General features: G+C 51.3%; 1 protein-coding gene across 1 annotated transcript; it reads left to right on the top strand.

Annotated features, from left to right (window-relative positions):
• Window positions 1-507: 507 nt before the first annotated feature.
• VSX1 (visual system homeobox 1) lies at window positions 508-9,779 on the top strand. Its single transcript, XM_038750878.1, has 5 exons — window positions 508-832; window positions 2,822-2,906; window positions 3,543-3,666; window positions 4,305-4,485; window positions 8,691-9,779. Exons 1-5 carry the CDS (start codon window positions 508-510, stop codon window positions 8,936-8,938), a joined length of 963 nt encoding a protein of 320 aa, XP_038606806.1. The 3' UTR covers window positions 8,939-9,779.
• The last annotated feature ends 1,912 nt before the right edge of the window (window positions 9,780-11,691 follow it).

Raw genomic sequence — 11,691 nt, forward strand, 5'->3', positions numbered from 1 at the left:
GAGGGTGAAGGGGTGGGATCGGGGCGAGGGCACGGGGCGAGGGTGAAGGGCGTGGAATAGGGGCGAGGGGCGAGGGTGAAGGGGTGGGATCGGGGCGAGGGCACGGGGCGAGGGTGAAGGGCGTGGAACAGGGGCGAGGGGCGAGGGTGAAGGGGTGGGATCGGGGCGAGGGCACGGGGCGAGGGTGAAGGGCGGGGAATAGGGGCGAGGGGCGAGGGTGAAGGGGTGGGATCGGGGCGAGGGTGTAGGGCGTGGGATCGGGGCGAAGGCAAGGAACGGAGGACGGGGGGTGGGATCGGAGCGAGGGCGCGGGGAGACGGCGCGGGGAGACGGCTCGGGGTGACGGTGAAGGGCGTGGGGTCGGGGCCAGGCCGCAGAGAACGGCGCGGGACCAAAGCCACACGGCGGGCGAAGCGGGGTCACGGAACCCAGATTGGGGCGTGGAGCTCGTGGGCAAGGCGTGGGGGGCGTGGGCCCGGGCCCGGGCCAGCAGAGGCGGTCGGAGCGATGAAGGTCCGAGAGACGGGCCGGGATGGGCTGGTCCCGGGGGCGGGGCCGGTGCCCAGCGCCCCGGCCGCTCACCAAGCCAGGCCCGGTCGGGGCGTGGCCCCGGGTCCCAGACCCAAGGGCTTCGCCATCACCGACCTGCTGGGGCTAGAGGCGGAGCTGCGGCCCCCGGGGCTCGGCTTCCTCTGCGGGTGGGCGGGCCGCAGGCCGGAGGCCAGGGACGGCCGGGGCCCGCTCCTCGCCGCCCCTCCGTCCCCTCCGGCCTCCCCGCCGCTCCCTCCCCGCCCGCCCCCCGGCTCCGAGAGGCTCCGGACGGCCCGATCCGGTAATCCCCGCCCGCCCCCCCGTGCCCTCGGCTCCTCGGAGGAGCGCCCACCTGCTCGCCCTCGCCCCACCGCCCCCCGACCCCCCCCCCCCCCCACGACCCCCGGCCCGCCTTCCTTCCGCGGCCCCTGGCGGAGTGACAGATCACCGTCCGGGTCCTAAACTCTCCCCGCCCAGGCCCGGCCCTCCTCCTCCCACCTACCTACCTACCCCTTCCCCCCCAGCTCTCGGCCACAACCCCTTCCCACCTAGCCCTCTCCCCAAGCCCCCCTCCCACTTGCAACCCTTCCCCATTTTAGCCCTCTCCCCCAGGGCCTCTCCCACCTACAACCCCTGCCCACTTAGCCCGCTCCCACCTGTAACCCTTCCCCATTTGAGCCCTTTCCCCGAGTCCCGCTTCCCCCTGCAACCGCTCCCCCCGACCTAGCCCTCTCCCCAAGCCCCTTTCCCATCTGCAACCCCTCCCCATCTAGCCCTCTCCCCAGCCCCACTCTCCACCCCCCAGCCCTCTCTCCCAGCCCCGCTTCCACCTGCAAAACCGTTCCCCATCTTGACCCTCTTCCCCAGCCCCACTCTCACCCACAACTTCTCCCCAAACTAGCCCTCTCCCCTAGCCCCACTCCCACCTGCAAACCCTCACCACCCCAAAAACCCTGTCCCACAACCATTCTCCTCTCCCTCAATCCCTCTGCTCTTCCCCAACGCAGTCCCACCAGGTACTCCTCCCACTTTTGTTCTATCCCACAACTCTTCACCCACCAGCAGACTCTTCTACCCTAACCCTACCTCTCTCCTCCAATCCACAATCCCCCTGGGGCTCAGGATTGTGTCTGGGGGTGAGGCCAGCCTTAGAGAACTTTCCTGCCTACCCCAGCTGCTGCCTCCCCGTCTCCCTTCCACCACCTTTCCAGCCCCCTTCCCCTTTGGCATCCATAGTCCAGGAGCCCTCACCCTCCTTCACCTCTTTGCCCTCTCCCCGAGGTCTGCTTATTATATATCCCAAATCCCAGTCCAGCCACCATCTGGACGAACCCTCACCCACTGCCCCATCCAAGGCTTTCAGCTGTTCAGCTGTTGCTGTGTGAGACCCACACTCTCCCTTCAAGACCAGAGCAAAGAGGCATGGCCTGGGGGGGGTGGAGGGTGGGGGACGGGATGGCTGAGGAAGACGATGTGGGCAGGCAAAGCAGAGGGAGAACACAGAGATTATTAACCATTGACTCTGTTCCACCCACCCGAATGCAGCAAGACAGACCCAAGGGAAAAGGAAGCAGAAGTAGCATGCCTAGTGGAAAGAGCAGGGGCCTGAGAGTCAGAAGGACCTGGGTTCTAATCCCAGTGCCGCCACATGTCTGCTATGTGACCTTGGGCAAACCACTTCACTTCTCTGTGACTCAGTTATCTCATCTGTAAAATGGAGATTAAGATTGTGAGCCCTGAGTAGGACAGGGACTGTGTCCGACTTCATTGGTTTGCATCTACTCCAGTGCTTAGTACAGTGCCTGGCACATGGTGAACACTTAACAAATACCATAAAAAAGGGAGGGCCACCCTCACTTTCTCCCCCCAGGAAGTCCCTAGATACTGGGGATTTGGGATGATAGCTGTAGGCAGAGCCCTGGACCTCTAGATACTCAACGGTCTATGCACCCCTGTATGAGCATACAACTGAGAGAGATGGACCCAGCAAGCATCTTTCAGTCAATCAATTGTACTTATTGAGCATTTACTGTATGCAGACCATGGTACTAAGTGCTTGGGAGAGCACAGTATAACAATCTAACAGACGCATTCCCTGCCCACAGTGAGCAGTCTAGAGGGAGACAGACATTAACATAAATAAATTACAGATATGTATGTAAGTGCTGTGGGGCTGAGAGGGGGATGGAGATGTTCCCTCAGTCCTGTCCCCACCAGTAGCTCTCCAGAACCCTGCACTACACCCTGGACGCTGGTTTCATGGCGGTTTCTCCTCTCTCCAATGGACCAGATGAGGACAGCGACAGCCTCTCTGAGGACAAGAGTAGCCCAAAGATCCCTCCGGTTCAGGTCAAGACAAAGAAGCGGCGTCACAGGTAGGAGGGTTCTGCCAGTCAGCACATGTGGTGAGGGGGACAGAGAGTGTGTGTGTGTGTGTGTGTGTGTGTGTGTGTGTGAGAGAGAGAGAGAGAGAGAGAGAGAGAGAGAGAGAGAGAGAGAGATTTCATGGAAAAGATGGGGATAAGGTGGTGTTTACGTGGAGGACACATGTGAGGACAGGGAGAACATGTGTGGGAGGGTAAACATATGTGTGTTAATGAAGGAAGGTGGGACCAGTGAAGTTTGTGTGCACATGTGGGAGGACACACATAGGCAAAATAATAATAATTATTATTATTATAGTATTTGTTAAGCACTTACTATGTACCAGGCACTGTATTAATTGCTGGGGTGGACACAGTCCCTGTCCCACATGGGGCTCACAGCCTTAATCCCCATTTTACAGATGAGGGAACTGAGCCACCGAGAAGTCAAGTGACTTGCCTGAAGTCACACTGCAGACAAGTGGAGGAGCTAGGATTAGAATCCAGGTCCTTCTGACTCCCAAGCCCGTGCTTTATCCACTAGGACATAATGCTTCTTTAGGGGAGCATGGAAGAGACACGTGCACGTATGATAATAGGAAAGGTGGGGCAGGGGAGTGATAGCTGCATGTTCCTTGCTCTCGGCAGAACAGTGTTCACAGCTCACCAGCTGGAAGAGTTGGAAAAGGCATTCCATGAAGCTCATTACCCTGACGTTTTTGCCAGGGAAATGCTGGCAGGGAAAACCGAGGTCCCAGAAGACCGGATCCAGGTACCGTGCCCCAAACCACAGAGCCCAGACCCACGCAGAAGCAGGAGAGCCAGCAAGACAGTGCTCGTGGCAGCTCCCTGGCTTCCAGGGTACCCTGGGGCAGGGTCATTTTCCCTGTACTCTCCAGGGACTGTCTCGGCTTCCCTTGCTCCTGCCCCTGCCCCGTCCCTGACCTCAGTCCACAAATACAGCTCAGAGAGGCAGTGCCTCCTACTATCCCCCTGCCCAGCCAGCAATGCCCAGTCCATTCTGCCCATTCCACCCCAGGTGCCAAGCACCTTCACCCTAAGAAAATCTTTTGAACAGATATCCTAGGTTGGGACCCACTGTAACATGAAAAAACTGAGAAACATGGTTGTGGGAAGAGTTATAGGGATTCTTCATAAGGAGGAGCCGACAGTTGGGGAAAAAATGGGTTTGGTTGAGAGTTTCCTCTGCAAAATCCATCAGTCAGTAGTATTTATTGAGTGCCTATGTGGGCTCTTTCTTCCCTGTCCCGCAGTGTGATAAGCAGAAGATTAAAAGGAATAATATTTTGAACTTATGTTTGATGTTTCCTCCTTCCCTTTCTCCCCTCCTCCTTCTCCCTCCACTCAACCTCATTTTCCCATCTTCCTCACCCCTTCAACCTGCTCCAGGTCTGGTTTCAGAACCGAAGAGCTAAATGGAGGAAGCGGGAGAAGTGCTGGGGCCGGAGCAGTGTCATGGCTGAGTATGGGCTGTATGGGGCCATGGTGCGCCACGCCATCCCTCTCCCTGAATCAATCATGAACTCAGCCAAGACAGGCCTTGGGGGATCCTGCACTCCATGGCTTCTGGGTAAGAATTAAGCCTCCAACAGGGCTGAAAAACGGTGAGCATGTTGGATGCAGTTTTAGGAGTGTGGAAATGGAGACAGAGGAGAATGAGGTGTAGAGCAATTATCCAGTGATGTGTCAGTGAGATTCCTAAAACCTACCTAAGCTGTACAGATCAGCTTGCTCCTCCATCTTTTTTCTTTTTCATTTGGTATTTGCTAAGTGCTTACTATGTGCCAGGCACTGTATTTAGTGGTGGGGTACAGACAAGGTAATCTTAATCCCCATTTTACAGATGAGGTAATTGAGGCATAGAGGAGTGAAGTGACTTGCCCAAGGGTACACAGCAGAGAAGTGGTGGAGCTGGGATTAGAACCAAGGTCCTCTGACTCCCAGGCCCAAACTCTATCCATTAGGCCACACTCTTTCTCCAATGCCCCCCAGTAAGTGAAGGGCCTGGGTTCTAATCCCCACTCTGCCACTTCTCTGCTGTGTGACCTAGGGCAAGTCACTTAATTTCTCTGTGTCTCAGTTACCTCATCTGTAAAATGGGGATTAAGACTGTGAGCCCCTTGTGGGACAGGGACTGTGTCCAACCTGATTAGCTTGTATCCACCCCAGTGCTTAGAACAGAGCTTGACACATAGTAAGCACTTAACAAATGCCATTATCATTATTATTATTATTATTAATAAACTACCCAGCCTGTTTTCCTGTTTGCCCTGTCTGTGCGCCATCCTGTCTACTTGCTTGCCAAAGTGCAAATCAGTCCTAACATGGCCTTAAAGCCTCCAGAGGGAAGGAGAGTTGGGGGAGCCTGAGCAGGAAGATTCAGTGAGGATAATGACCTCCTGGGTTTGGGTTTGGAAGCTCCAGGGGCCCATCCAGGATGAAATATGGGGAGATCCAGTCCAGCCGCTGGTCACCCTGGATGAAGGGTCTTAGGGCAACCAGGCCAGCCTGGGACTCAGGAGCTCTGTCTCAAATGTGTGAGAGCGTGGCTTCTTTTGCTCTGGGATTAGTAAACAGGATGTGTTTTCTCATTTCAACTCCCAGCTGCTGACTCCCCCTCACTATCTCCATTCCCTTCATCCTCCCCATGCATCCTTGCATCCCTCCCCTCATCACTGTAACTCCAACAACCCCTTCCACTATCTGCTCCATCCCTCCTGGTCAGTGTGGGAAGCCGGCACCCAGAAGTCCCTCTACTGGATTCAGTTATGGGTGGCCCCGTAGTCTAGAGGTAAGTGATAGACCCTGACTACCAAAGTGGATGTGCTGCCCTCAAACCTGACTCTCCCAATGACCTTGGCTGCCCCTCATCATCATCATCAATCATATTTATTGAGCGCTTACTATGTGCAGAGCACTGTACTAAGTGCTTGGGAAGTACAAATTGGCAACATATAGAGACAGTCCCTACCCAACATTGGGCTCAAAGTCTAAAAGCCCTTCAACTCCCACCCTGCCAGAGACCACCCTTTTGGCCTGGCTCTCCAGCTCTTAGCTCTGGATCAGAAGCATCATGTGCTTGGGAGGGCCCAGCTAGATGGATGAGTTGATGAATGAGTGAATTCGTGGATGAAAGATGAATGAAGGGCCCAGCTTGCTGGATGAATGAGTTGTAGTGGCCATGGGGTCTCCCTCACTTGATCACCAGTTCGTGTCCTCAGCTGCCTCCTTGAGAGAAGTGTTAACACTAATAATAATAATAATAATATTTATTAAGTACAAACCATATTACAAAGCACTGTGCTGAGCCCTGGGCTAAGGTCTGGGGTAGGTACAAGACATTCAGATTCTAAGTAATCCCTGCCCAACCCAGGGCTCTTCCCCTGAAAGGGGCTCCTTAGTGCCTGAGTTGCTCCATTCTCTCTGTCAATCAATCAATGGTATTTATTGAGCACTTACTATGTACAGAGTGCTTGGGAGATTATAGTATAATAGAGTTGGTAAACACAGTCTAGGACTTTGAGGACCTTCAGTGAATCAATTGCTAAATAGCATTTATTGAGCAGTAGAAAGAGCTGGGAAGAACACTTGTCTGTTATGTGATCTTGGGCAAGTCATTTCACTTCTATGGGCCTCAGTTGCCTCATCTGTAAAATGGGGATTGAACTGTGAGCCTCACATGGGACATGGACTTTGTCCAACCCAATCTGCTTGCATCCACCCCAGCACTTAATGCAGTACCTGGCATTTAGTAAGTGCTTAAAAATTCCATCATTATTAAAATTAATAACGTTAGCCTGTCCAGAAATTTATGGGCACATTATACTGGACCCCTATCATGTGGAGTCCATCAGTCAGTCATATTTATTGAGTGCTTACTGTGTGCAAAGTGCTGTACTAAGTGCTTGGGAGAGTACAATATAACAGACATATTCCCTGACCACAACATGCTTACAGTTTAGAGGGGGAGACAGACATTAATATAAATAAAGAAATGAACACTGAACTGGATGCCAACTGTGTACAGAGCACTATATTGAGTGATTACTGCTGGAGTCAAATGTATCTGTAAGTCAATAAATCAATAATCACTTCTTATTGAGTGTCTCCTCTGTGCAGAGTACTGTACTAAACTCCTAGGAGAGTAAAAGAGAACAAGATAGAAATGATCCCAGGCTTCAGGATTTTGTAATCCAGCAGGGGAGACAAACACAAAATAAATTACAGACAAGAGGGAAAAGAGAAGAGAAAGTTGAATCTGTGGATGAGCTTAAACAGCAGAGTAGGTAAATTGACATAACACTTGAGTACCAATCTTACATATCCCACTACTTATGCCCTAACTTGTGCTTCATCCTATCTGCAATTTATTGCAGTGTCTGTCTCCACCACTGGTGGGTAAGCTCCTTGACGGCAAGGACCATATCCACTAATTCCAGGAGAGTCTCCCAACATCTTAGGGTAATACTTTGCAAGCAGTTGGTGCTCAATATGTCCAAGACTGAACTCCTATTTTCCCTCCCAAATCCTGTCCTCTCCCTGACTTTCCCATCACTGTAGACGGCACTACCATCCTTCCTGTCTCACAAGCCCACAATCGTGGTGTCATCCTCGACTCCACTCTCTCATTCACCCCACATATCCAATCCGTCACCAAAACCTGCCGGTCTCACCTCCACAACATCGCCAAGATCTGCCCTTTCCTCTCTGTCCAAACTGCTACCTTGCTGGTTTAATCTCTCCCGACTGGAGTACTGCATCAGCCTCATCTCTGATCTCCCATCCTCCTGTCTCTCCCCGCTTCACTCTATACTTCACTCTGCTGCCCGGATTATGTCTGTACAGAAACACTCTGGGCATGTTACTCCCCTCTTCAAAAATCTCCAGTGGTTGCCCGTCAACCTACAAATCAAGCAAAAACTCCTCACTCTCGGCTTCAAAGCTCTCCATCACCTTGCCCCCTCCCTTCTCTCCTTCTACAACCCAGCCCACACCCTCCACTCCTCTGCCACTAACCTCCTCACTTTACCTCATTCTCGCCTGTCCCGCCGTCGACCCCCGATCCATATCCTTCCCCTGGCCTGGAATGCCCTCCCTCCACATATCTGCCAAACTAGCTCTCTTCCTCCCTTCAAAGCCCTACTGAGAGCTCACCTCCTCCAGGAGGCCTTCCCAGACTGAGCCCCCATTTTCCTCTCCTCTTCCCCATCCCCCTGCCCTACCTCCTTCCCCTCCCCACAGCACTTGCATATATTTGTACATATTTATTACTGTATTTATTTTGCTTGTACATATTTGCTACTCTATGTTATTAATGATGTGCGTATAGCTATAATTCTAATTATTCTGATGATTTTGACACCTGTCTACCTGTTTTGTTTTGTTGTCTGTCTCCCCCTTCTAGACTGTGAGCCCTTTGTTGGGTAGGGACCATCTCCATATGTTGCTGACTTGTACTTCCCAAGCGCTTAGTGCAGTGCTCTGCACACACTAAGCGCTCAATAAATACGATTGAATGAATGAATGAATAAATAAATACTGTTGAATGAATGAATGAATGAATGCTCTGTGAAAAAATACTGCCCTGATCTATTGTGAAGGCGGGACAAAATTGCTGAGGTGGTAATTGGGAGTTGAAAAATGAATTGCAGAAGGTCTCCTGGGTCTGCCACTTTGGAGTCTTTAAGACAAGCTCTAGGGGGTTCCGCAGGGGACAGACATCCCTCCTTTCCCTTTTGGCCCTTTTTCTTAATCGCTTCCTCTCCCTATCCCCAGACCTGCACCGGAGGTCGACGGGCAGCCCCCACAGCCTGGTTTTGGGGATCCCCAAGGAAGGAGAGGCTAGGCAGGGGCCAGCAGGACAGGTAGTACACCACAGCAGCACCGGGCCAAGGGGCAGCGCTGAGGAGGCAGCAGCGATGGATCTTTCCAGCTCAGCGAAACTGGAGAAGCAGAAGCACTTTGAGCCGACAACCCAGTGGAGGCGAAGGATTTCTGAGAGATGCCCTGGTGAGGGTTACTGAAGAGGCCCAGAACCAGATCAGCATGGAGGGACAGAGATCACATCTGCCATTTCTCTTGAATAAACCCTTGAATAAAAGGAGCAGCTAGGACTTGCTTTGATCCAGGACAGATAACAGACCAGTAAGCCATTCTATTTCAGTTGGCAGGCTGCTCATTTTTCAAATGATAAAAATGATGGCCTATGTTTCGTTCTAAATTGGAAAGAGTTAATGAAGAAATTTCAGCTAGTTAAAGAGTCATCTTTGTGATTCGGGTTTAGTTGGGTAAGAGGCAGGGAGAAGGGAGGAGGAAGAGAGAGAGAGAGATAGAGAGAATGAGAGAATGAACCAACAAAGTTGCAGAGTTTTGGCTGCCTCCACTACTGATTCCTGATTCTGTCTAATTTTCAGAAAATCAATGGAATAGGTTAAATCTGCCCCTTTGCAGAGTCCCTGTCTGGACTGGTGAGGAAGTCGGCTCTCTCAGAAACAGGACAGCAGTTAGAGATCCTTCTCAAAGGATTCCATGCTTCATTTCTTCTGAATCTGAATTTAGAAACATGTTTGTCTTGGAATCCTGCTGTAGTGCTTGAAGGGGTAGGCCACACAACAAGGAATACAACTCAAAACATGTACCAAAAACAAGCTACACTCACCACTCCTTGCTCAACTAGGGTATTTTGTGAAACGACACAAGAAAATATTTTGAAGACATGTCTTAAAACTGTATTATGAGGAGGGCCTTAGGTCTTGGTCTTTTTCTATTGGCTTGAAGAGCACTTTAGATATTTGCATTTTCTGAATGTTTCCTTTCCTCTGTTTTGTTTTCCACTTATTTATTATTCATTCATAAATAAACACTATGCATAAAAAATTTGCTTTCCAATGCTTAGTTTCTAGTCCACTTTTCACTTTATCAGAGACTAGGCTGAAGGTGTGGCTCATTAGAAGAGGCTCATTAAGGTTGGCCCACAGGTGACTCTCCCTCCAATCCCATTCTGGCTGCAGGAACTCCAGACCAGAGAACTGGGGGACACCCAGAAGTAGCTGCTAGCTGTGTCCCTTGCAGAGTTTACTAACTCTGTTGTATTGGGCATTCCCAAGGGCTAAATACTCTGTCCACAGTAAATACTCAATAAATACTGTTGATTGGATAATTGGGGCTAAAAACAGTCCTTTGCTGCCCCTGTAATAATATTAAGCAGCAGCATGGTATAATCAAAAACCAATCACCTGGGGCAGATGCTCAGCCATTGGTCTGGCCTGCCAGCCTAACTTTTTGCTGTTATCCAGCCTTGCACTTCCACCTTGGTTCAAGTATCAGCCATCTCCTCTTCTCACTGCCCCAGAGTCTCCTCTCTCTCTTCTGAGCCCCCACTCTTCCTTCTCCCTTTGGCTTTAGGTGGTCATGAGAGGTTGGAAAACCACTGGTGGGCGGCCTCTGTCAGCAGTGGGCTGGGAGGCCTTTTGTCCAAGGGGAGAAAGGGAAGGAAATGGGAACCGGAGGCAGGACGACCTCCGCTGTGATCGAGGGGAGTCTTCTCCCCGCTCTCCTCCCTGCTGTCTTTCTGGGCCCTGTGGCTTTGCTCATCTGAACGCAAAGGTGGCTGTGGAGGTCGGGGAGAAAGAAAGTGAGGGAAAAGAAGAAAGTGGGGGAAGGCAAGTCTTCCTCCTCCCCCGAGTGACACTCCGAAGAGAGGTGCCCCATGAATAAAGTACTTCCGGCAGGCAAGTGTCACGTTTACGATATTTAAATATCAAACCCACTTTTCCCTTTCTATGCAGTGTCAGCTAAGTGAACACTACTGACCAAGGAATCAACTAGGTTTCTCCTGGAGATGAAGAGTTAAGGGCGGGGCAGCGATAAATAAGCATCTATTTGTGTTAATTCCTGCCCTGGAGAATGGGCTAACTGAGGCTGGAAAAGATCATGCCCCCCCCACCCGTCTTCACATCCTCTTCAGTAACTCTATTACGGACTCCAACAATCCAGTTTTTGGCTCTTTCACTCGACAGAGATTGCCTTCTAAGGTCACTAAGATCAGCAGTGATCACTTTACAGCCAGATCCAATGAGCTTTGCTCTGCCCTAATCTTTGCCTTTGACACTGTGGTTCTCTTCCTCCTCCTTGAAACACTACCAAACCTCAGTTTTGCAGAAAAAATATTAACCTGGTTCTCCTTCTTCATCTCTGACCACCCCTTTTCAGTTTTGTTGGCTGGTTCCTCTTTCACCTCTCATTTTTAACTATCGGTAGTAATAATTGCTCTTGCCCCTCCTTAATCTCTCCCCATTCTGGCCCCCTCTTCACCTCTCCCATCTTTTCCAGCAGTATCCCTAGATGGGATCTCCTGACTCCCCTCAAAAGCCACCCCCTCCACCTGCGCATCCTACCCCATTCCTCCACACCTTATCAAAACTCTCATCCTCTCCCTTCTTCCTTCCCTAAATGGTTCACTCTCCAATGACTTCTTCCCCACTGCTTTCAAACAAGCCTGTATCTCCACTAAGACAAGCAGCGTGGCATAGTGGAAAGAGCACGGGTTTAGGAGTCAGAGGATGTGGACGCTATACCAGTTCTGCCACTTGTTTGCTGTGTGACCTTAGGCAAGCCACTTAGCTCCTCTGTGCCTCTGTTACCTCATCCGTAAAATGGGGATTAAGACTGTGAGCCCTATTTGGGACAACTTGATTACCTTGTATTTACCCTAGCACTTAGAACAGTGCTTGGCACATAGTAGGTGCTTAACAAATGTTATAATTATTATTATTAT

Source organism: Tachyglossus aculeatus, chromosome 9 (genome assembly GCF_015852505.1).
Source record: "Tachyglossus aculeatus isolate mTacAcu1 chromosome 9, mTacAcu1.pri, whole genome shotgun sequence".
Taxonomy (NCBI): domain Eukaryota; kingdom Metazoa; phylum Chordata; class Mammalia; order Monotremata; family Tachyglossidae; genus Tachyglossus; species Tachyglossus aculeatus.